Source organism: Gorilla gorilla, chromosome 11 (genome assembly GCF_029281585.2).
Source record: "Gorilla gorilla gorilla isolate KB3781 chromosome 11, NHGRI_mGorGor1-v2.1_pri, whole genome shotgun sequence".
NCBI classification, from domain to species: Eukaryota; Metazoa; Chordata; class Mammalia; order Primates; family Hominidae; genus Gorilla; species Gorilla gorilla.
The window spans coordinates 15898437-15924839 of NC_073235.2; the positions used below are offsets into that span (position 1 = coordinate 15898437).

The 26403-nt window shown below is 36.7% G+C and overlaps 1 protein-coding gene across 1 annotated transcript in view; it reads left to right on the forward strand.

The window, feature by feature from the left end:
* The first annotated feature begins 18602 nt into the window (after positions 1-18602).
* Positions 18603-26403, forward strand: part of DPP10 (dipeptidyl peptidase like 10) — a 1401573-nt gene continuing 1393772 nt past the window's right edge. Inside the window, exon 1 of the mRNA XM_063694707.1 lies at positions 18603-19063. Coding sequence (XP_063550777.1) covers positions 19004-19063 — 60 coding nt within the window. The 5' untranslated portion in view covers positions 18603-19003. The remainder of the gene's footprint in view (positions 19064-26403) is intronic.

The following is a 26403-nucleotide window of genomic DNA, read 5'->3' on the forward strand; positions in this document are numbered from 1 at the left end:
TAGTTTTCCTCTTTCCTCCTGTAATTCTTTTAACACCAATATTTTTGAAGAAAGGGAAATGGATGCTTTTGCTTAGTAAACTGAGTTCAATTGGGAAGCCCTTATGTTGTAGAAAGGAAGGCCAGGTTGACAGTCAGCTACACTTGTTTCTTTGAGTTTAAGAAATTTACCTGGCGGTATCACCATAAATTCTATCTTCTAAGTGATGTTCAAAGAAGTGACGGTAGCCACATTAATTTTGTTGCAGTTTGTGCTATGATTCTTATCACCAATTATCAGTTGGAGCAAAGCTTTATGCCCAAATTAGCAACCTTAAATTTATCTACCCAAAGCTATTTTTGTTCAAAATTACTTATTCATATAAATGAAGTCATATTCCTTGTATTAGTCTGCTTGGCTGTCATAACAAGATACCACAGACTGTGTGGCTAAAACAACAGAGATTTATTTTCTCACAGTTCTGAAAGCTGGAAAGTCCAAGGTCAAGGTGCCAGCAAGATAGTTTTCATTCTGAGGCTGCTTCTCCTGGCTTGTAGGTAGCCGCCATCTTGCTGGGTGCTCACATGACCCCTTCTTTGTGTGTGGTGAAAGAGAGAAAAAGCTCTCCATTGTCTCTTGTTAGAAGTCTCTTCTTCCTATTGTATCAAGACCCCACTTTTATGACCTCATCTAATCTTAATTACCTCGTTATAGGACCTATGTCCAAATACAGATTAGGACTTCAATATATAAATTTGGGGAAACATACATCAGTTCATAGCATCTCTATAAAATAAAATTATAGGGAAGTTATAATTCTAAAACAGAAGATATATTTTTTCATTTTAGATTCAATAAAATATCTTTTATTCTAACCTGTATCGTAAGTCATGATATCCTCTGTCCACAGAAAGTTCAAGGTCTTTAGAAAGATTTGTGAGGAAGCATGAAAAGCAATCCAAATCCGCTTATTTTATCAGAGTCTTATTTTCAGCCAGAATTATTTAGCTTGAGAGGTCACCAAGAATAATAAATACCAGTAGTCCAAAGGTTAAGTTATTTTCTTCCACACAAACTTTAATCAGTTTTATGATTTTTAATTCTTGTTTTAATTAGAAATCAGAGAATATTGAAAATCCCCTCTACTGAGCTTTTATTTTATTTTTTTATATTATGGGAGATGATTTAAGTAATAGGGCTTGCCAAGTGAATATCAGTTTTTGATCAAGGAAATAGTTCTGAGCTATTCAAAAGAGTATTTAAAACTGAGGACGGAAACAAGCCTCAAATTGGTATATTTATTGTTGTGATTTAGATAAAATAATTGGACTAGAAGTTTAGAAAAAAACAACAAAAAAACAGTTTCACTTCTGATTGTCTCTCGTCTCCTCGAATAAGTCCCAAGAGAAGAATGCCTCGTACAAAACTGACCAGTACTTAGGACTGGAAGGAAGAATATCTGGGTTTGACTATACCACCAATACTCGCCAGGTGTGTGACTTCGGACAGAAGATTTAACTCTTTTGAGCCTCAACTTCCTTATTCATAAAGTGGAACTATGAATTTCTGTCTGAAACATAGGAGTATATATATATTTAGAATTGTGCCAGTCATATTACTGGTATGCAGTAAATTTGATGAGAAGTCCTTTGTGGGTAGATATCTATAAAACTCATAGTTGTTTAACTCCAACACACTTTTAATTTTTGGTTAAATATATAGGCACTCAAAGAATATTTGCTGAGTCAATGAGACAATCTATTATAAACAAGTGACTTATCATGTCATTGCCTTTACTCCAATATTCAGAGTTTGCCCCAATGGATCTTCCAGCCTTGGTAGTTTATGACATTTTGATACAGAATAGAATTGAAATCTACAATTTTTAGGACTGGCGTCAAGGAGCAGCAAATAAAAATCTCATGTTAGTCAAGGCAAAGTTTGTGTGAATGAATAAGCCATTAACACTCCAGAAGTGTGAGCAACAGTTTTCTCTTTTTGGATTTCTTTTGTCAAAATTACAAAAGTAGTGCATATTTGTTGGAGTAAAATTTAAACAAATTAAATCCTCTATAGAATTCTAAAAAATAGAGGAAAGCCTGGCTTTCTTTCATTCTTATACTCCTTCTTATCCTACTTCCTAGGATTAAATGATGATAAAAGTTTGATACATATTTTTATCACAGCTCTTTCTCTCCGTGTCTCTCTCTCATATATTCATGCAAAGAAATTGACAGGTAGGGCTTTTCTTTTAATGAATTATATTGGACAGTAAGTAGATTTATAATTTATAAAGAAGGGAACACAGAGAGGCCTCCCAAAGAACGACTCTACATTGTTTAATTTGCTGTAGTGTGAAACCTGAAGGGTGTCTGGGACTGGGCCAGATGAATCAGTTTTTGCCCAGAATGGCTCTTCCTGGTTCACCGCAATTATATCACACAAATGACCACCTTCTCCACATCTATCCTGGCTGGCTTGATATTAATCAGTCTAGTTGAGGTCTGCTCCTTTTTACTAAACCCAAATCTGACATTAAATATTGAAACTGTTCAATACATCAATAGGACAATCGGAGAGGTTTGGACACTTCCTGGATTGGGCATTTGGCATAGTTACTAAAAGAGAGCTCACATATGGTTTCAGAAAGTGTAGCCTTGAATAGAATAAAATTCAGCTATGTTTCATTATTTTAACACATTTTTCTCTTTTGAACAAGTAGATATCCTGCCTTTGGTCATCTGGGCCTCAGCACCTTTGCTGCTAAGCTGAATCTGGAATTGAAGATCTGGGACATAGCTGTACACATACAATATTTCTCAAAAGATTGAAATGTATACATTCTTCATAATTATTGTTATAAACTGTAGCCATGTTCTAGAAGGTCTACCATTTTGAGATTTGAAATCTTCCCCAAGGTTGGTTACACATGGAACTGTCACAAAAGGTCTAAACTCATCACTGTGGGCCCACATTTCTTATTTCCACCAAAATATCTGTAAGTTTCTGTAGAAGACGAAAGCAGGGCAATGCTTAGCAGGAGTAGGGAAAGGATAAATCCACGCCAGCTCCTGACACATCCATGTGACCCTGTGGAGAAGTCCTGACCCTCACTGGGCCATGGGCCTCCAGTTCCCCCCACCCCAGGTCATCAGGACAACTCTGCGCAATAGACAGAAATCCAAGAATTGTGTCTTAGTCTATTTGGGCTAATATAACAGAATACACAGGTTGGGGGGCTTACAAACAACAAATATTTATTTGTCACAGCTCTGTTGACTGGGAAGTCCAGGATCAAGGTGGCAGCAGATTCAGTGTCTGGTGAGGGCCTGCTTCCTTGTTCATAGGCACTTATCTTTTCCCTGTGTCCTCATATGGTAGAAGGAATAAAGAAGCTCCCTGGGGTCCCTTTTATAAAATCACTAATCCCATTCATGAGGGCTCCACCCTCATGACCTAACCACCTTTCAAAGGCCCCACCTCCTATACCCATCCCCTTGGGGGTTAGGATTTCAACCTATGAATCTGGGGTCGGGAAGGAACAATTATTCAGTCCACAGCAGATTGCATGGTATCAAAGCACGTCAGTTTCTATAAAAAGAAACTAAATGAGTGATGTAGTCTTAGGAAGCTAAGTTTTGGTAAAAGAGGAGTAGCAAAAAGGAAAATAAGGGATAGAATAGATTCCATATGAGTAGAAACAATTTTGTATCCAATTTTGGTAAGAACAGGGCTGATATTCAGCCAATACATACTGCAACTAGTTTACACGTATTTAAATACTTCTCTACTGGTAGGGCATTTTTTCCATGGCTCTGCCTCTGGTGCTCACATGTTTCTGGGCATGGAGGGGTGCTGGGGCAAACACAGCACCTAGTTGGTACCAGACAGAGAAAGGGAAGACACACTAAACACGTTGTCAAAGGTTTCGATGACTTTCTTCTTGAAAGGGGAAGATATTTCAGCACCTGAGCTGAGAGGATAGGGACAAGAGGACTCAGAGGAAGTGTAAGAGAAAATCTCAAAGACTGAGAGAAACGGGGACAGGACAAATCGCTCCTGTGCATATGAGGGCTCACCTAAGTGTCAGGAGGCAGGGTGGTAATTAAGCTTTGTGGATTAAAATGCTTCTGAAACATTCAGCCCAAGCTTACTCTGCAATATCTCTATTCCTTTCTACATTAGTTGCAGATATCCCTCACAGCCAAATCTGTTCTGAAACTTTGTAACCCATTAGCAATAATAGTTGAGTAGCTATTAACAATTTTCAACCAGCACTTATTTATTAGTAGTAGATATCAAGTCAAAAGCACCATTATCTGCTTCCTTGAAGGAAAAACGACATCAGAGATGAACTGCAGAGTACATGTGGAGGTAACAGGCACAGTGCCTGGACAAGGCGGGCTGGCATTCAAGTTGCGCCATTTTTGAGCATCTCAGAACTTTCTTTTCATTCAAAGCTAGTGTTATTGTCTTCTGCCTTCTACTTACTTCCTATTTCTGATCACTTCTCAGCATCAAGGCACTCTGAAATACATTCTCTTATCCATTCATATAACAAATACTTATTGACCTTCTTATCCATTCATATAACAAATACAAATGACAAGGAATAGGTGATGCTGAGAAGCTCACTCTAATTTGCAATTACTGATGGAAAAGACTAAGTAATGGGGATGGTTTGGTTATTAAGTAAACCTAGTATTCAGTACTGACTCCAGTGTTCAGTATTTCTGATGTTTACTAGTCCTCAGGCAAGTTAACTTCTCTGAGTCTCAAATATTTCATTTGCAAGATTGGAGCAATTTTACTTGATAAACCTTGTATGGTTACTTTAAGAGTAAATAACGTGTACAAAGGGCTGGAAGAGAGACTGATTCATAGTCATGACAACATAAATGTTTATTTTTTTTCTTCCTGTCTCCTAATCAGTATAAGGGTCTACATCTGGACATGAAATGGCATAAGGGATGGACTCATCAAATTTAGTTAATAGTTTTGCTCACAGCGAAGTTCAAAGACTTGAAATAATTTGTTTACCTCCTTTAAGATCTCAATTGCCCTGTCATTTGGACAAATTTCTGTGGAGGTGGGTGGGATGGGGGTTGGGCTGGCAAACTTGAGAGTGAAGAAGCAAAGGAAAACCAACAGACCAGGCATTTTGCCAGAGAGAGAGGGAGAGAGTCTTCTAGACTTTGCCTTTCTTCCTTGATGTTACTTAATCATTGTAGCTTTACTGGAGTTCTCCAGTGGGCATTTATTATTGATATTAGGGCTGTTCTTTTTACTTTGCAGTTCCCAGTGACACAGAACAGCTGAAAATCTGATCACAACATGCTGTTTTGAGTTCACTTAACGTTCCCTATCTCCTAGGCTCCATAAATAAAGAATCAGTGTTTGGAGAGTGATTTCAGAGCCTCGTCCATCTTCAGTGTCTTTAAGGATGGAAAACCTGAATTGCAGGGTCGGCAACATTCCGCAGTCTCCGGCCTGAAAGCCAAAAAGAGTGAAGAGATTCTCCCTAAATCTCAGGCCTCTCTCTGGCTGGGTATTGGGCACAGATTTTAATCACTGGGTGTCATCGACCCTTGAGTGCCATAACCTCTGTGAGGATGAAGACATCACTTTTGGAGGGGTTAACAGCACATATCTGCCCACAGTCTTAGGTCTATTTTTTGGTGACTCTTGTATTTGAGAAGCTCCTGCTATGTCAGAATCATAGTAATTTTTCAAGGACATTTTATGTTTTCTAAGGTTTGAGTCCTCATCAACCAGGATTAGAAGAGACACATCAACTTTCACTCCCTTGCTGTTTTCCAACACATTTAACATAACGCTTTAGAAAGAGTTTTCACAAACAGTAAACATCTGTATATAATGGGGTTGACATTATTCCTGACTTTTCAACAATAGCCTAGTCAAAATCCTTTATCATCCTATGTTGTTCAAATTACCAGCACCAATTTCTTCTTTCACTCCTCCATGTTTTTCCTTTTTGGGTTTCCATGGATTTGATGACTTTTCTTAGCTTTTTGTTAGTTGTTTGCTCCAGTCTTTTTAACCTCTTCTAGAGACTGCTCTAGAATTTATCCAGAAAAACCCTCTTTGCTCTTCTTTAGTATAAACACCACTCTTATCTTCAGCTTTTACAATTACAACAGAATAGCTGGACATCACTACAGAATTTTTTTTTTTTTTTTGGTAGATTTTCTCATCTGGAGTCCTATTTGAAAACGTACTTTTTGTATGGTCCCTACTTTAGATCCATTGCTTAAGAAGTTTTGGATAAGTGATTTCCAAGATGATTGTAACATTTAGAGAGAGTTGGCAACAAGTGTGCCGTGCTTTTATTTCTTAATTTAACAATTATTTATGAAGACTTTACAATGTGTTATCAAGCCCTGTCTGAATCCAGTTTTTTTCAGTGAAATTGCCAACTACATGTTTGGTCCAAATTAGAGACCTCTGATGTGATCTCTCAGGTTGCCAGCTGAAGGCATGTGTACAGGCTTTCTCTGCTGCCATGCTCTGTGCCTTGGCAACTGCTCTCATCAGGCAAATGCCAGGGCTTTATGTTCTGCCTTTTATACTTTTACCATCCACTCTGTAGCTGTACTTCATCATTATTGGAGTAGGAATTATATACATGTGCACATTTTTCCTGAAACATGGTCACTAGGTTGCAAAGAATAAAAACCCATTCAAATAAATAAGGCAAAAATTGACGAATCAATGGGAACCTTCTGAAGCTAGGCCTCACAGGGCCTGTAACCAGGAACTGGAGGACTGGGGCCAGTCCCACCCCTCAGTGTTTCTCTGCTGATCTTCTTGTCTCTCCTTCAGCTGCAATTCACATTGTGTTGACTTTGGCAAATGTCGGGCCCAGGTGTGATTGTCTTAAACCCTACCCAGCTACTCAGTTTTACCAATTTTAAGTTTTCAATAGAGACTGACTAGTTTTCCTTTTTTCCAAATATAACTTTCAGAAAGAGAAGTTTGTTTTGTTTGTATCTCTATACCTAATTCCATTAGCGGAAACTGGGGGTACTGGGCTCATGGGGTCTGTTGATTTCTTAATAGAGGCTGTTGGAACAAGTTTTCTGAGAAGGAGTTAAGAAAGCTGGAAGGACAAGATTGCTGCCTCTAGTACAATTCTATACACACGCACACACCCCACATATGTACATATATATTATCTGTTCATAAAAAAGATATGCAGATTACAAAATGCAGGTTGAGAAGCCAGCATAATACAGAAGAAAAAGCCTTGGAGTGGGAGGGAAGAGTCATGAACGCTTGAACTAGCTTTGTGAGTAATGGCTGGTGTCGCTTTCCCATTTCTGAATTTCATTGTCCTAATTAATAAGTGAGGAATGTCCTAGTAGTTGGTTATGCACCTTAACACCCTTTTAAATAAACGATTTTTAAAAAATGAATGGCCCTTATACTACATTTCTTCTTTTTTCCTATATTAGTGGTTCTCAGACTTTTTGGTCTCAGGGACTCATATCCTTAAAAAAACAAATAAAAGATTGAGGAAATCCAAGAGCTTTTATTTATATGGGTCATGTTTATTAATGTTGACTGTATTAAAAATTAACACTAACGTTTAGAAAAAAGTGTTTATTAATTAATTTGAAAATCACAATAATATGCTAATTGTGTTTTAACGTAAGTAACATTTTTATGAAAAGTAACTTATTTCCAAAACAAAACAGTCTCTTCAATGTCTGCATTGAAAGAAAAACAGATGGATTTTCGTAACTATTTCTGCATTCAATCTTTTACAGCTTGTTGTTTTCACTGAAGTGCTTGAAGAAAATTGACCTTATGCAGAATTGTAGTTGGAAAAGGCAGAAATATTTTGTGGCCTTTTTAGGTAATTGTGGTTCTTCTTCTTTGGTAGCACACCACAACTCTATTAAAGGTAGTTTCTTAAAGGTCAGTGGCAATATAGGATCTGAAACCATATCTATTAACTTTTTACTATGAAAAGTTTATTAATCTGTTTTGTACTCTTTTACCCATGCACATTTCTGTAATGTCATCCATTGGTCATTTGGAAGATGCTGACTTACCCACTAATTTAGATCTTCCAAATATCGACAATTTTCACTATACAACGTTGAGAAATCATACTTGTTAATATAGTTAATACAACCACACATGTCACCAGAAAAGTCTAAGTATTGGAAACAAGTTAAGCTCCCATGACAGTTAGAAATTTCCCGAATTCTCATTTTGGCTTGAAAGTTCCGATTTTAACATTGGCCACAGCTATTGTCAGTTGTTTTCCTTAAAGTGTTAGGCTCACTTTGTTCATTTTAGAGAATGTATCAGTCAAATATTCAAGTGTGAATAATCACAGTGTGTCTGTCAGTTGTTCTTTCACGTAAAAGTGTCATTTCATTAAAAAGCAGCTCATCAACTTACAACTTCACTGTACAACCATTGTACTTTGATTAGTAGTAGAAGTGTTTTATGCATTGTTTCACCAAGAACAGGCTTTTGACGAGTTCATCTACAGAGGCATTATGAGAAAGGCTATGTGGGAGGTGAATATTTTGTGATTTGCATGTCTGAAGTTAATTTTATTCTATCTTCTTATTTGATTGATAGTTTTGCTAGTTACAGAATTCTGTTAGAAATCATTTTCCCTTAGTGTGTTGTTCCACCCAGCCTGCTAGTTTCCAGAATTGCTATTGAGAAACCCATGGCTCCTCTGATTTATTGTTGTTCATACATAACACTTTCATTTTTCCTCCGTGAAAGTTCTTAGCATCTTTCTCCCCAGTGCTCTAAAATTTCAGAATGATGTTCCTCATTCAGGGTCTAGTTTTACTTTTTGTGTTGGACATTCAGTGGGCACTTTCAATCTAAAAACTCTGGCCCTTCTCTTTCTAGAAAATTTAAGTCATTATTTGGTTGATGATTTCTTCCCTCCTGTTCTTTGTTTCCCTTTCTTTCTATACTAATATTTAGGTATCAGACCACCGCAAACAAGTCTTCTAATTTTGTTATCTTTTCCATCTCTTTAAAGACGCTCTTTTTATATGGGTTTCCTTAACTTTACATTATACTAATTAAAAAAATTCTGATATCACATTTTTAATTACTAGTGTTTTATTTGAATTCTCTTTTATTTTTTAAAACGACATTCTAGCCTTGTTTCATGGATATAATAGCCACTGTTACTACTCTTAATAATAGTTTCTTTCATTTTTTTCTCCCTTCATAGTCCTTGCTTCCTCCAAGGACTTTTTTCTATTTATTTGACTTGGTCTCTATATTAGAGACCTTCCTCCAAGGACCTTTTTCTATTTGTTTTACTTGGTCTCTATATTAAAGATATAGAATTTCCTCGTGTCTAATAACCCTCAGTTTTCTGCTCATGATTTAGAATAGAAATGTAAAATGTCATCGAAACCTCTGGGCACATGAATAGGGTTTGCACACTTTGGTCTCCTTGGCAGGGTGATCAGGGTGAGTTGTTAGAGTTCTTTGATGTTAATGTCTTTGGGCTTTTCCTTGGAGCAGACTCTTCCAATCTTTTGTATTAAAAATACAGGTCTGCCTACCAGAGTTTTGGAAATAAAAAACAGGAAAGGGGTAGGTTGGTCAGCATTCCATAGTCACTTGGCCACATCATCTCACTGTTCTTAAAAGACTGTCTAGGTTTTCAGATGAGTCTGGAGTCCTTTTGTGCGGATACCCTCTATTTAGAGTCTCCAGAATTGAACCTTCCAGAAATCTTTTGAGAAGTCTCCAGCATTTTGCCAGAGTGGAGGATGGGCAGTTGTCTATGGGCATAGAGTGGGGAGGGGTTCCAGGGATCTATTTTTTTTTCTCGAATAATGTTAAACCAATTATCATCGTTCTCTTCATCTAAATTACTCTTTGCTCCCAGTTCCGGAGATATCTGGTGCTGTCACTTCCTGTACCTTTTGATGATTCTGCAGTGCAAATATGGTTGTTTCTCAATTTTCTGTAGTACCAGCTTAAGCTTAGACTGATTAATTATTTAATTAAGTCTGCTGAATTATTCAATACTCATCTTTCAGTCTTCCAAAAATTTGTTGCTGTTAAATCTTCTCTTTTTATTTCCATCCTTATAAGTTTATGTCTTCCAAAAAATATTTACTTATCTAGTGGGTGTTTTTAGGTACTGCCAAATTAGATGCATGTATCCAATTGGCTATCTTTTCCTGGTTTTGACCTTTCTTACATTTAAAAGGAGAAGTAAAATGACTTAGGCACCTAAGTGTTGGACATTTCAGGTCACCAGCAAGAGCAGGACAAAAACTTGAAACTTTGGCGATCTGTAACCATGGAATTCAGGATGCTGGTTCTCTACCAAGTGGGCTTTATACTCTTCTCAAACAATTATTTAACTCTACTTCTGTGACCTTCTTTTGCTAGATCCTTATTTCTCTAGAAAATCGTTTCATTTCTCTTTGGTTCATTTGTGCTCAATTCTTCTCAGTAACAGTTTTAATCTTCCACTACTCTCTTCTAGCCCAATCCCATGCCTCATTCGTTCTCAGAAAATTATGCAAACTCTTACTTAATATGGAATCTGTTCATGTACTTCTAGTTCTCCCCTGGATATCTAGACAGATCTGCAGCTTGTAGCTGGCCTCACATGAACTTCCTTATTTCCAGTCTCAGAGGAAATAAAAAGCTTCTTCCTCATAGAGACTGATCTTACCACCAGAAGTCTGAACCCCATCTCCTCAGATTTCTCCTGAAAATTACTGCATTATTATTTCCACCTTATTCCTATTTCCACTTTTCTACCTCAAAAACTCCCATGTCTCACTTTTGATGACCCAGCTCATGCTTCATGTCCTTTCTGAAGCTTCTTTGACTGCGTACACTCAGAGGTGGTTGCTTCATACATGGCACCACCATTTGACCTCATTGCCCCCATACTTGAATGTGAGCTCAGTGAAGAAAAAGATTGTTATTGCTCACTTTTGTACTGCTAATGCCTAACATGTTTCTTAAAACATAGTAGGCATGCACATTTTTCTCTCAATCAACAAATGAATGCTTTAACTCTGGTGCTAAGAGCTGGAAACTTTTTGAGTTCAAGAAGTATTTTAATCAATATTCTTTAGTGAGAAAACATTATTAGAATATTCTAATTCTAAATCATTGTTTAACTTAGGAGCTCAAAAAGAAAAAATACTAATGTTGAGCTATCTTGCCACCTAAATACAATGACCTTTTATATTGTAAAAGTGAGAATGCCATTTTCCGCAAGTATAACTTTTGCAAAATTCAGAATAAAATGCAGCTTTTTGGTGTTATTTCCTCCTTGTTGCTGTTACTCCGGACAGTATGTATTTTGCTTAAATTTTCTAATCAGGTCAGTAGTACATCTGCTGTTTCATTCCCATGCTGACTCATATCTGATAGATTTGTTTAGGGGAAGAATACAGAAAAATTTAGTAATATTTTTAGAGGAAAGAATAGTATTTTCTATAGAATTTATGATTTTATAGTATCATAACTCTTATTTATATGGGGTTATTACCTTTCCCAAGCATAAATTTGCCTTTTCACAGCTAAGTTTCTTAACAGTGGTTTATATTCCATGTGCCATTTTTTGCCTTTTATTTAGCTTTTGATCCGTTGAAATCTAGTATTTCTTTTACCTTTCCACAAAACTGCTCTTAGCAAGGCTAAATGTGACCTAGTTACTGCTAAACTCAATGAATAGATTTTGGGTTTAATTAATGAATTAAGTAATATAACCTGCAGTTTGTTGTTAATCTATATGCATGTGCTAAAGTGTTTCATGTTATATAAAGAATTTTGAACCGTAATCTTATCCCTCAGAGAACTTATGGACAAGTTAATACACATGAGAACAATACAGAACTAAGTTACTAAAATCAGAATGTGATTAGTACCGTAAAAGAGGCAAAAATAAAATGTGAAAAAATCAGGAAGAAAATTTGAGGAAAGAGGCAACATTTAGATGGGCATTGAATAATATGTAGTAATTGGGGATGGCAGGAAGGGAATAAAATGAGCACTTTCCTAACCTTATTTTCTTTTCCGGGAGTTCAAAGTCAATTCTTTTAGCTCTGATTTTAAAGCCTTCTTTGAATGAGGCAATGAATAGGCTGGAAGAGATATTTTGAATTTGAGTACTTTACTTGCCTTTTCCAAAGACTACAAACATTTAATTTGTTTTAAGGCTGCTCCTTGAATTTTTATTCCAGAAGACTTGTCTTATGACCATAATTTTGTAAGATAGAACAAAATTTCCAAACCAGCACTTTGTTCTCTTATATAATGTACAAAATGCTGAAGTTACAAACCACACCTGCCATGGCACCTCCTTAATGCTGCAAAGGTAGCAGTCAGCCTCTGAGTTGGGCACTATCTGCAGTTGAAGACTGTTTACCACAGGGAAAGGAAGGGAACTGAGTCCTGGCAAACACTGGTTCTGCATTCCACTGCTTTGGAGATGTGGGATGCACAGTAGAATCCAGGACTGAATGACTGCCAAAGCTCCCTAAAAATTATAATGACTGTTTTATTGGGCTCATCAATTATCTACCTTACATGTGAACTCCTTTTCAGGTCATAAATGTTGTGACAACACTCAGAACAGGAAGAAATGAAAGCAGGAGAAATGGGCAATCAGGGAGCAATGGTCAAAATTCCTAATAGGCAGATCTTGGAACCTTAGAATAGTATAGGCTGGCTTGGGGGACTGCTGTCACTAATAGCTGAACTAGATGAAGTAGTCTGTCCCTGATGTCTGGGGAACTATAGTGCAATGGATTTTATGTGTGCATTCTGTCTTCACAGTGATTTATGACTTTGGCCATAGAGAAAATTTATTGAAGGCATCTGTCAGGGATTGTGGAGCAGATTGTTATGCTTACATAAAGAGTTACCTCCAGTGTTTATTTCTGTGTGTTCATGAAAGCATCTGTATCTAGAACTGAACATTTCTAAGGCACTTTTGGGGGTCTTGTTTGCTGAGTTATTTGCAACTGGAGAACTGAGGGTGAGGAAAGCTCCAAAAATCCCTTATGAGGAAATCATGGCTATCTATTTTAGTGTTTTATAAATTTAGGATTTGGATCACATTTTCAGCTGGAAGTTTTTGCAAAAGAGAATTATTCCAGAAAACATAAATGTCACCATTAAAACTGTGTAAGACAATGACAGTAGCAGAGATAATGTTTTGCTTTTTTATGGATGTGGAACTCCACTTGGGGCAACTGATAATTTTTGAGATGTTTGTGTTTGGTTCTGGTTAGCAAGCAGCGGGGAGTGGAACCTGTCAGGAATGTCAGTCAACTGGATCTGTGACAGTCGGTCACCCTGAGGTTGGTCTGCATCATACAGACTATATATCCAGTGTACTTGGAAGCAGGCAGTCTCCAGGATAAGAGCAAATTGTAGTCAAGGATTACCTAAGAGGACAGTTTGAAAAGTTTGTGGTGATGATCAAGAGATGAATAGTGGAAAAATCAGGAAGCTAAATCCAGTAACGGGAGATGCAAAGAGGGGCAATTCACACTTGTCAATGAGTGTAGGTCAGTTCTTATTGGATACGGGAATGGCAGCCATCTCTAAAGCTGGACTGGCATAGGCTAGTCAATAACTTCACTTATTTGTCAATTCTAATCCCTGCTCTCACGTTCTATGTGGTTTTAGGCAATACCTCATGAGAGAAAGAGTACAATAAACTACTTCATTAATTAATTTGGACGATAAATCGAAAATGTAGAGCGAGCACTTCCCACTTTCTATGTGTTTGTGTGTTTGGTTGGAATATTATGGGACATAAGTCTAGAGAGGTGGCTTTCAGACAGTGAATCACATAGTAGTTGATCATCTAATGTAAAAGTGAGTTTAGATATTTGTGTTCTTTTTCTCATTAAAGTTACATTTTATTGCTACTTGAGAATTCATAATACTATATTTGTTTTTTTTTTTCAGAAAGTCCTTCAAGTGATTACTACTGAAAGAATAAGAAAATGTGAGTTTTACTTTTTGTTGTGTTAGTACAGTTACAACGGTTAGCAGGATAAAATAACTTTTTTTATTCGTATAGCAGAATAGTTAAAAGTATGCACTCTTATGTAGTCAGACCTGCCTGCTCTGCCTCCTACCAATGGCCCTGGCCTTTGCAGAGCTCTATGTGCCCAGCAGGGGAAATCCTCATAGCTCACATTCAACTCTGGTATTTCCCCATATGCAAGTGTTATTATGGGTCTGTATCCTACTCCTGAATAACTCAGGAAAAGATATTATGAAAGCCCTGTTGATAACAAGACACATAGGATAAAGAAGTTCTGTCTTATATTTACCTGAAGTAGCTTTGAAATTAACTTGTCACAGTCTGGACAATTAAATATAAGCATGTTGGCATCTTAAGGCTGGATGGCAGAGATAGGCATATATCTCTGCATATGAAAAATGAGCAGCAGTAGGGTTATGGCTATCATTAGGGTTACTCAGAATGCTATTCTGATTTTACTGCTACTTGGGTGCATGCTGCACGTCACTTTCTTGTTACCTAAACTTGAACGTAGCCATGAGAGTGGCTTTAGCCAATGGAATGTAAGTAGAAGTGTTTTGTGTCTTTGCTGGGCATAAGCCTTTAAATAAGAGCATGATTTTTCATGTTTCTTTCCTTCTGCCTTGTTGATTGTGAAAGCTTGTATTAAGATGGGGCCTCTATCAGCCTGGATCCCTAAGATTGAAAGAGCCTCACGTGCTCTTCCTCCCATGCCAACCAGGTATTGGCATGCTGTATAGTGAGAAAGAAACCTTCATTATTTTAAACCACTGGGATTTAGAGATTACTTATAAATGTATTTATTTATTTATGTTTATTTTTTGAGATAGAGTCTCCCTCTGTCACTCAGGCTGTAGTGCAGTGGCACAATCTCAGCTCACTGCAACCTCCGCCTCTGGGGTTCAAGCAACTCTCATGCCTCAGCCTCCCGAATAGCTGGGATTACAGGTGTGCACCACCATGCCAGGCTAATTTTTGTATTTTTTCTTTTAGAGATGGGGTTTGCCATGTTGCCCAGGCTGTTCTCAGACTCCTGGCCTCAAGTGACCCACTTGCCTCAGCCTCTCAAAATGCTGGGATTATCAGTGTAGGCCACTGCACCCGACCTTGGAGGTTATTTGTTATTGAACCATAACTTTGCCTATCCTGACTCTGCAAGTGGTTTCCAGAAAAGATCAATTCTTGAAGACCATGAAGCCACAATTAGACCAGAGACATCCACTTGGGTGAATCCCGGGAGCAATCTGAAGCATAGAAGGTGTTACAAGCAGGGGTCAGTCATGAAGAAAGATGTGGCAGGCAGGAGTTAGGTGAGGGTCAAGTCAAAAAAGCCAACCATTAAAAACCATATTCCAGTTCCAGTAGGAAATGCAAATGACTCAGTGGAGGGGTCATGAGAAGACCAGAAAACAGATGGTAGGTGTTAAGATGAGGAGTTGATCCCTCAATTGTCATGCAGGGATTTGAATTTTCTACAGTAGATTCCAAAAGAATCAGGGAAACAGCCCAATATCCTTTCAGATACCATTCTTATTGACTAGAGGCCTGGGCTTGCCTAACTTTGCAATCTGTAGGTCATCACTGTGACCAGCTAGTTAAGGCTTGGGCAGATGGGACTTGAAACAAAGAGATGGAAATTGGTAGTAGAATCCATCTGACACTTTGACTTTTTTTTTTTCTAATGGGATATTTTCATTAACCCCATCCTAAATTTCTATTTCCCAGATCAAATGATAGCTGGTCAAGGAACATCGTGGGTTATATTTTCTGAAAGTATTAGCCATCTTAATTTTTTTTGTGGGAAAGGTAGAAGGGACTCACTCCTAACTTTTCCCAAACTGTTTGACAACAACATATTTTTATACGGTTATCATAAGTGTTGATTACATTTGAAATTGGTCCTTTGGACTAAATTGTCTACATTTTCTAGTTCAGTATGATTTACTGTATAGTGTTTCTTCAGCAGATCTAAACCTTAAAAAAAACTACTTCCATGTGACAAACTGTGATGCAATTTTGCAGCTGTTTTCATTCTAAACATATTGAGCCCAATATATCCCAATTAGAAGAAATGTATATGAATTATCCTTATTAAGCGGTATTTGTAATTCTCTAGCACTTGTCTAAATTTCTTTGGTCTCTATTTTCTTCTAGTTGTACATTCCAATTGGCTACATTAAGATACAGCAGATTTTACAAAATAATGAAAAATTTATACATGTTTTAAATAGAAATGTTTAAAAATTACTATGGTTTTCATTTCCTTGATTCATGAAATGATAATATAACAGAAAGGGAAAACAAAATCCAAAATGAGATTTGGGTCATATGTTTTGCTCTGAACACTTGAATTTTCTTTGGAACTTGGAGTTTGATATAATGTGGAGCCTGGAAAGGGAGCATATGGTGTATACGAGGCACTCTTTTACTGTGATTTTTCTCTATTTTCAAAATGCAACTTTGGGAAAAGATTTTAGGTGGATTCTGGCCACCTACCTATAAATGGTAGTGTTAATATCTTTCTTGGATCCTGCTGCCATCCAGGTGGGGGTAGAACCTTTTTGAAAAATTGTAGAAAAGGGGTGAAGTCTCATGTGACTATAGTTGTAGAAATCCAGCAACTCATACCCTCTTTGTGGTAGGCATATAAATGCTGTCTCTATCAATGTGCCTGGAGAGGGTTCCTTGAAGTACTAGTGGCTCCTTCCATCCTGTACAGTTGTTTGATGGGATGGGATACTCTGAACTCTTGGACTGCTCTCCTCTTCCACTCTTCCTCATTCTCCCTCCCTGGGCTCCCCAGATAATTTAGTTTGGAAGTTTCTTAGATACCTAGTACAAAGTGCTATCTAAGAAAGGAATTAAGCCAATTCTACTGGTATAGAACATTCATTTATTCAGAGATTATCAAACTGTAAACCACCTGATGAAATGTTCCTGGGTTTTTTCATTGAGTATTTTGTATGTTTTTTACTTCATTACTTTCTTCCCTTCTCTTTATTGTTTCCCCCCTATAATTTATTTGAGTTTATTTTGCCATTCTTTTTCCAACTCTTTGATATGAATAATTAGCTTATTAATTATTAATTTTATGCTTTTCTGCATTTCTGGTATAGGTACTTAATTATATACATTTTCCTCTAAATATTGATTTAGCTGCATACTGCAAATTTTCTGTGTTGTTTTCATTATTGTTAAATACAAAATGTTTAAACATTTTTAATATACTCTTTTTGTGATTTATGAATTATTCAAAGCAATGCTATTCAAGCAAAATACAAGATAAGCCACAAATTCCAGTCACATTTGTGATTTAGAATTGTAAACTTCGAATCATGAGATTTATTGGCCCTATGGCTACCTCTGGTTGTGCTCAATATGATGCCTGGATATTGCTACACCAGGTTCTTGGACACAGCCTTTTGCCTGGTTCCTATTGGCTCCATCTCTTTTCCCATGATTCTCCTGATTTCTCCAATACTCTTGCCATTAACTTTTGTGGCTTCAGACAGTCTGATCTTGCTTCTGTCACATCCTTACCTCCACTATGCTACTCAGAACTATAACCTTCTGAAACTTAGCCATCCTCAAACATGTGCAGACTACTTTGTGAGAATGTTTAGATCCCTTTTCTGTTTTACAAGAGAAAATATGTTTACAATTATGTATAAATTAATTTCACCAAACTTATTAATTTATTTCATTTCACATTAAAGTTTATCTGTAATATTTTAGGCTGTTCATAAAAGCCTCCTGAATGTAGTTCATTAGTTCAATCTTATAAACCTAGCATTTCATTAGTAGGATACATTTCTGATGAATAAATAGTGCTGGTTTTCAACATCAAACACTTTGCAGCAAAAGTTGGAAAAAAGTGTCCTGCATTTACTCAAGACTACTGGATCTTATTTCCAACCAGGATATATTTATTCTAGTTAGTGTTGATGTGACAATGGGGACTGGTGACTCAGAAAACTTAATTTACAAATATTTATAATTTATTTTGCCTAAAATGACATTAGGGACAGAGAGGTGACCATTTGGGGAGTTAGACTGGCATGAGCTAACTACCAGTTTGTCCCAGGCAGTCAAAAAATACGGCTTCAAGGAAAGCAATGGTCAAAAACAAAGGTTAAAAAAAAAAAACATTGTCTTGCTTTGGTGTGATATCCAAAAACTACAATAACTATTGTATTTGAAAACTTTTTAAATATACCTTAAGCTTTCTGCCACCTTACAGAAAGGACAGTGTCTTGGCTGGCTGTTATGGCTAAATTTTAAAAATATCCATAGGGAATATCAGTCCTTCAACCTATAGATATAAAACCCCCAAATTCTGAAACTGCCAACAGTCTTTTTTTTTTCCACAGCATTTACTTGTGTTTTGATTGCAAGAAGTACCCAGGAAGGAATAAAATTTAGTAACAGAATGAGGATGTTATGATTTTTTTTAAAACTGGGTTGGGGGTGGGGAGAGGGAGAGAGAGAGAGAAATATTTTGCACTGGAAAAACTATAATCTGGAGAGAAAGAGGAGTTGAGAGTGCCCCTTTAAACTGCAGGACTGCAATTGATCTCTGTATGTTTTCTGGTTTTCGTCCCTTTGAAAGGGGAATGAGAGCCAGGATCATTGGCTGTACTGTGGAGCTGTCACATCTCCATACTGAAAAGGTACACTGCAAGTGAATTTAAACCGTTTTTGGCTTTCTATTCCATATCGCCAAGAGCTTTGAGACTGATGAACCAAGTAAATGCTTTATTTAGGGCTAAGTGAGATACAGATTCCTCCAATCTGACAGCGTTTCAGCCTCCGGAGTGAGGAAGCAGCAGAAACAGAAGCAGCAGAAGCAACAGCAGTAGCAGCAGCAGCAGCAACAGCAGCAGCCCCTACTGAAGTCCAATAGAGGAGACTTGATCTCTAGTTCATTCTGGAACTCCGCCTGGGATTGTGCACTGTCCAGGGTCCTGAAACATGAACCAAACTGCCAGCGTGTCCCATCACATCAAGTGTCAACCCTCAAAAACAATCAAGGTAGGATCTGGTTTTTCCCTCTGCTTCTGCACATGTGTCTTCATTCATCTACCTAACACATGGGCATTGATATATCGGGGTACTGACAGTGGACATACCTACTTGACTTGAGTTTGAATTGAAGGTTGAATCGCAATAAAGCATTTGGCTCTGCATGTGTATGCAGACTGGAAAGAATAGTTTCCACTGAACACTTCTTTCATCTTCATGACTTTTTTTTTTTACTGAGAATCTATCAGTGGTATATTTCCAGAAGAAAGTTTAGTGAGTGTCTAGAAGAGTTTCCAGTCCATGCCAATTTTCTTGATAGAACTGGTGAAGAATTTGCAAACTGCTAGAAATAAATAGCATCAAATTGACTACAAATCTGATAACAGGATTTCATTGTCATATGAATTTTGGATCTCTTATCCTTTTTTTAAAAAAAGCTCATCCTTCATTGTGAGCACTGAACTGGTGGTTATACTAAAGTGATTATAGTGAGAGAGGATGAAAGACTAGAGAGTATAAAATCACATGTCTTTATTTATATCACCATGTAACTCAAAACCAGTGAGATGATTGGAGACACTCTTCAATGCAGGTGTTGTTTAAAATTTGAGGCTTTTCTGACAGCACATGGTTAAAGGTAAAGAACAAACTCACAATTTCACTCTTCTGTTTTAGTTTCAAGTCATGCTTATACCATTCTCTTTGTTTTTATTCGGGATGCTCTTATTTCCAAGAAGGCTTATAAACGACCAGACTTCCAATCAAAGTTTACTATATTTTGCCATTTACTTGAATTGTATTATTATCTATGTGGATATTTTGCATCTTGAGGGAAAGTGATGGATTCGTCTGAAACTCTTTTATGAAAAAAAAAAAAACTAAAACAAAAAACGTGATATCCTGACAGGGCATCTTTAGTTACTGCAATCTCTCATTAACATACAAGTGCATACCTTTTGCTACTATTCCTGATAAGCCTGACTTTTTATGATTTATATTATGTTTTGGTTTATGTCTCAGGCCTTTAATAATATTGCTTAGACTGTAATTACAAAAGGAATATAATTTTCAACAATGTCTCTTCTTCATGAATTTACCTACCCTTTGCCAGAGTGTTTCAGTGATAGATAAACCATAAACTAAACATGTTCCTCTATTTATTAGCAGTGACTTTTAAAAGCAATGGGGTTTCCAGGGTATATTAAATGATGCATAATTAGATTCCCATCATACATAAACATAGGGAGTTAACTGAAATCATGCAGAACTCATATTCAGATAATTCACACCACCTCTAATAACAGATATGAGAATCTTTTTCAGCATTAGATTTTCTGTGCTGTATCTAAGTTTAGAAATAAAAAATGTTGACCTTTTGGTATAAGTTTTCCTCTGTGTATCAGTTTCCCACATACATCAATTATCTAAGCATATCACTGAACAAAGCCAAAATAGTAAATACATGACACTCTACATTGGGATATATAAGCTCTAGTGGGAAATATGTATTGAAGCCTAAAGTGGGATAGAGTTAGAAACTGGCTGCCTACTGCTAAGTATGTCTGGAATGCTAGAACAAAACCAGTGGCTTTCTGTTTAAGAGTTTGAGGTCACAGGAATCAAGCATTTATTTTCCGTTTTCTTTATTGAGTAAGCATAAATGACTACTACTTTCTGAGACTTCAAATCACTTCCTTTATTAGTGCTCTGGCATTGACTGCCCGCAAACAAACTGTGGAACAGAAAAAAAAAAATGTTTCTAGTGTAGAGGTTTTACATCATCTTGCTGATCTTGCAGATGCTGTTTTTTCCTTCTAACTGTAGCCATTGAATTGAAATGAAAAGCATCATAAAAATTGGACAACCCACCACTTAACAATGTATTATATTAATGGCTTAATGAAGGAATCTTGAATCAAAGCTCTGGGTAATTTGGTTAATTGTACAAGTTAAATTCTTTTGTGCACCCCATTCCCAATATTGCTCTGGGGAGCAAAAAAATGCTTGTGATGTTCATAAAATATATATAGTCGCAGGCACTGAACTATTAAGGGAGTAATTACTTGAGTATTTTCCAATTTGCAATAGTAAAAAGGGGGATGAGTGGAAAATCTCTCTTAGTTCAAATTATGTGCTCAATTATGAAACATTTATGGCTTTTTGAATTTATACTAAAAATGGCTATCTATATTTAGGTAATGCATTAGCCTATGAACAAAATGCAATAACAACCTAAAGAAAAACTCTAAGATGAGAGGGTTTTGGGAAGCTATGGGACATTGGAGCTCAAAATACTCTTTGAACTATTAGAATTTTAGTTTCAAGCATGGTTGTTTAAAGTTAATTTTATTCCTCACTCTTAAATTTACTATCAATTTACTATCAGATAATTTTAAGTAACCCTCCCTCATGGAATCTGGTTGGCCTGCAGGTAATGATAACCCACTTTGAGGATCTGGAAATAAATAACTTGCATATTGCTCCATTTTAGAAATTCAAAAACCTGTAGAGACTTTTCTCCCAAAGCTCAGTGTAATAACCTCTAGAGAACGTTTCCCCCATCAGTATAGTAAATGCTGACTTCTTCTCTCAACAGTTAAACTACGGCTAAAAAGAATGCAATGGGAATGAACAAAAGTGAAATGCATTGCTAAAATAGCTGTAAAGGCCAAAAGTGTGCAGGAGGAGAAAAAACAGCTGTGTGTGTGTGTGTGTGTGTGTGTGTGTGTGTGTATGTGTTTTCTCCTCCACTTGAAGTTCAAGAAGTCATGAAGTCTATAGTGGGTCAAATTCAGCAATTGTTGCCAGTGAAGGCTGTTTGTGGCCATGATGTGTCAGAGTTGGAAAAGAGGAAATTGGGAGAAGTTATAACGGAACATGATGATCAACAGTATTCAGGTTGCTTGACACTTGCTTTGGTCGTTCTAGCCATTCTTTAGCTCAGCCAGTTACTGACACACTTTTCCTGGCATACTTGGGCAGGTATGTTCCTATCGTCAAAACCAGTAAGAGAGAGAAAAGGGAGTCAAATAGGGGTGCCAAGTGTGTTCTCAGATCACTTTGGGTGAAATGCTGAATGCAATTCACTCTGAAAACTTTCCTCTATTTCAGAGCTTGTAAAGGAAGAAAGCTTTTCCTGATGTGATTACAAATCTTCCTGTGAAGGTAGCAACATTCTTTTAAAAAAAATCTTTTACTCTGACATGTTTAATGGAAAGTTTTAGGAAGTATCTGGGAATGCTAAATAGAGATCAGATCTTTGCGTTATTATAAACATGATTTCTGAAGAATGTCCCCCACCATGGGTAGCAAACTTGAGTTTTTCCTTCACCGTTATGGCTTCTCTTGGCTGCACTGAAAGTAAATTAGACCTTTCAGCTAAATCTCTGATCGTGGTTTACTTCTTTTGCTAGTGGAATTGCAAACTTAGAATTTTGCCTCTAAAATGTGCAGATTTTTTTCTTATTTCTTTCACATTTGAATATCAGTCTAGTATCCTTGTGTGTCTAAAATGAGTAGAGAAAATCCTTCATCCTTTTTGAAGTTATAAATTGTGAGTAACTTATCTGGGGTGGTGATTCCTGGATCAAGAATTATATGTATTATATTTTATATGGTAACTCTGAAATACAGTACACAATATTTCTTTACCCTTCCCATGTAGTGACCGGTCTTCCTCTTTCTCTTTCCTTTTTTCAAGACCTGCCTGATTTATTTTAATACTGCCTTCACACCCAGGTTTTCACTTCCATTTGGAAAAGAGTCTCAAGGTCTGAAAGTTCTGGTTACTTCCTACACAGCCCTGCTGCAAGTTTTTACAAACTATACTTAAACGAATCTTTAAGATTTTCATTGTCTTCGGAGTACATCTTGAGCTGGCAAACTTTTTCATGGTGATTTTTACTGCCTTTTATATTGTAATATTGATGAGTCATTGTGCTAATAAAGACTTTTACCCCCTTGCTACTTCTAATCCATAGCCTCAGCCAAATGAGGCATAGGAAACAGAAGATAAGTGGGTAAAAGAGGATGAAAATCTTATCACAAGTATGTATTGTTAAATATGTAGGCTTGGAACATGGTGGTTAGGAAATAATTTCGTTAGCAAATTGGTATTTTGGAGTGTGACATTGCCATGAATTGGCATGATGAGATGGCTTGGAACTACAGCATTGCAATCTCACTGGTTGTTAAATTTTTTTTTTTTTTTTGAGACGGAGTCTCACTCTGTCGCCAGGCTGGAGTGCAGTGGCGCAATCTAGGCTCACTGCAACCTCTGCCCACCAGTTTCAAGTGATTCTCCTGCCTCAGCCTCCCGAGTAGCTGGGACTACAGGCACCTGCCACCACGCCTGGCTAATTTTTGTATTTTTAGTAGAGACGGGGTTTCACCACGTTGGCCAGCATGGCCTCGATCTCTTGACCTCATTATCCACCCCTCTCAGCCTCCCAAAGTGCTGGGATTACAGGCATGAGCCACCGTGCCCGGCCCACTTGTTGTTAATTCTATACCCCTAACCTAAATGCTGGACACTGACAAACCTGCGTTTCACATAGTACTTGAACTTGAATTGCAAGTTATTCTTAAAGGGTATTTCATAATTAAATATGTAAATTATATCCACAAAAATTTAGAAATGCAAGGAATGTTTAATAACAAAAAATCTACCTCTGTGTGTCATTGCAATATGCAAAATGGAAGATTCTCCAATTTCATTATTACAGTATATGAAATTCTAAGTGCAAAGATTGTTACATACTTCTACATTGTACCTTATCTTAGAGAGTCTTCCTATTCCTAATCCTAAGAACTTTACTCATAAGAGTACATAAAAAGAAACTTTATAAAATTATCGACTCAACATAGATTCATACACACTAAAGAAAGAGTTACCACTGGTAACTCTACAGCAACTGAATTCACCAGTGAGTTCTACACTTCCATTTAGCAAGGTACAGATTTTTCTTCAGCATTAGGATGAGTCATTCTAAGTGGTGATAGCTAAGGAAATCAAAAGAAAAAACTTACAAAAATTAGAAATAAGGATATTGTATGTATGTGAGAGAAAACTTTTTTCTCTTAGCAATGGTCTACATATTTTTAATTATTCTGACACAGCTTCCTTATATGCTTAAGGCAAAATCACAGCCTGTGATAAACAAGAATAGGACCATCTGCTAATGACAAATTTATCACCATTTACAATTTCCATTTATGGCCAAGTATTTAAATCTTAAATAATTATAGGACAATTTATTTCAAATTACTATAAATTCAGCTGTTTTTAAAATGAAGCATTATAGTTTTTTTCTTTTTAATAAAGAGTGACTGTAATAATTGGCCAGCTTTACATTTTATAGCTTATATCTTCATAAAATCAAAAGTTTCTTTTTCCTTTGACATTTATAGTGTTTGAATGTCAACTTTTACTTTTAAGAAGTATCCTTGTATAATATAACTTCAAGGTAAATTTAAACAGTTTTATGAAGTATTTGGTATTTATTTTATTCTTGAAAAAGTAATGTGTTAATACTTTTCTAGAAATTCATGTTTTGGTCAGTTAGTGAAGACATTCTTGATGGTAAATTTGTGATGACAAATTACTAACTCTCACTGAAAAGACATTATGGTTCTACAAATGAAGCACGGAGGTAGTAAGCTAAGATAGTGGTAATCAAAGTGCTGTGCCTAGACCAGCAGTATCTGCATCTCCTGTGAACTCATTAAAAATGCAAATTCTTGGACTCTACTTAGACCTACTAAGTCAGAAACTCTTGGGGTAGGGCCCAGCAATCTTTGATGGGTGATTCTGATGCATATTGATGTTTTGGAACCACTGAGCTAAAGAATTACAAAATAAGACACATCTGTGCTATTGTTGGCCTGTAAGAATTGTCTGAGTATCACAGAAGAGGTCTAAACAGCTTCAGAATGATACTTAGGGTTATTAAGTAACATGAATTCTATGACAGCCAAAATCTCATCGTTAGGTTTATCTCTTTTATTCCTCACAGGGATTACTTGATACTATGCCTTTCACCCAGTAGACATTAAATATATATTTGTTGGTTATTAATGACTGTTAAGGTCATTTAGTAGAGACGTTGCTCTAAGAGGACCTAAATGGTATTGTAAGGCGTTACTCAACATGTAAGCAGGTTAGAGGCCTTGCTTTTTGTTTTAAATTCATGGAAAATTTCTCAAAGAAGTATACTGACATTTTGGCTTTTGATGGTTTTGTTCTCTGATCTTGGTTTGAGGCCATCTGGTAATCAACACATTTTGGTTACTAGGGGGATTTAGAATCATACTAATTTTTTGTCCAGAAATTGTGCTGGAGAAATGTCTCCCTTCTTGCCAGCTGTATCTGAAAATTGGCAATCAATGGTAGGGAGGAATACCATCACATTAGCCTTTCTCCTTGCCTTTATGAATGTTCTTTGGCCCTTAGATATGTGCCAGGTTGGTAGGGCATAATTGGAAGTAGCACACAACTGGAACAACATGAATAATTGTGAACAAAGCTGGCCTTCCACGGACAGACACAGCATAATATTACATTAGCAGAACCAGATTTAAGCTGGGGGATAAGCTGTGTAATAAGGAAATTACCTCCAAACATGCTTATTTCTTGGAAATTCTTCATAGCACTCTGATGTTCTTCTTTTTTTTTTTTATAGTTACCACTGGGAAGAAAAATAAAATGCATACAGCCTACCCTACTACCTGCAAATGAATATAAGGCAGATCAGATGGCTTTTTCTTTAAAGGGGCATCCTTAAGTTGAGTTCTCACTCTCCCTTTACCACATGAACCATGCGGCCTTGCGGAAGGCAATTAACCCTGTTAAGGATTTTTCCCCCACTAACAGAAGGGCAATAAACTTAAATTATCTGGCCAAACAAAAATGCTATGTAAGTGCTTTGTATTATGATTTGTTCTAGTAGCAATTTTTAAGGATATGACATTTTCACAAAGAGTTGTATAGTGAGAATCAATTTTTATGACATAAAAGCTGAGAATTTTATTTGCAATTATTATTAACTATAATGATGATAAAAATTCATTTTGAAGTCACCCGGGGGATGAAAAGTATCTTCTAATATTGTAGTAACATCTGCAAGATTTCACCATGAACCTTTACCAGGGAGGTAGGGGAAGAAGATTGGATTCAAATGTCATTGAAAGAACTGATTAATTCAGTAAAAAAAATGCAGTTAGTCATCCCAGTGCTGTGCTACCAAAATGGAAAATACCTGGGTAGCTGCATTGATGGTACATATGGTTGCATTGAGGAGGAATTTTATCATGGAGTAAATATAGTCTTCATATGATCTCTGTGCTTCTAG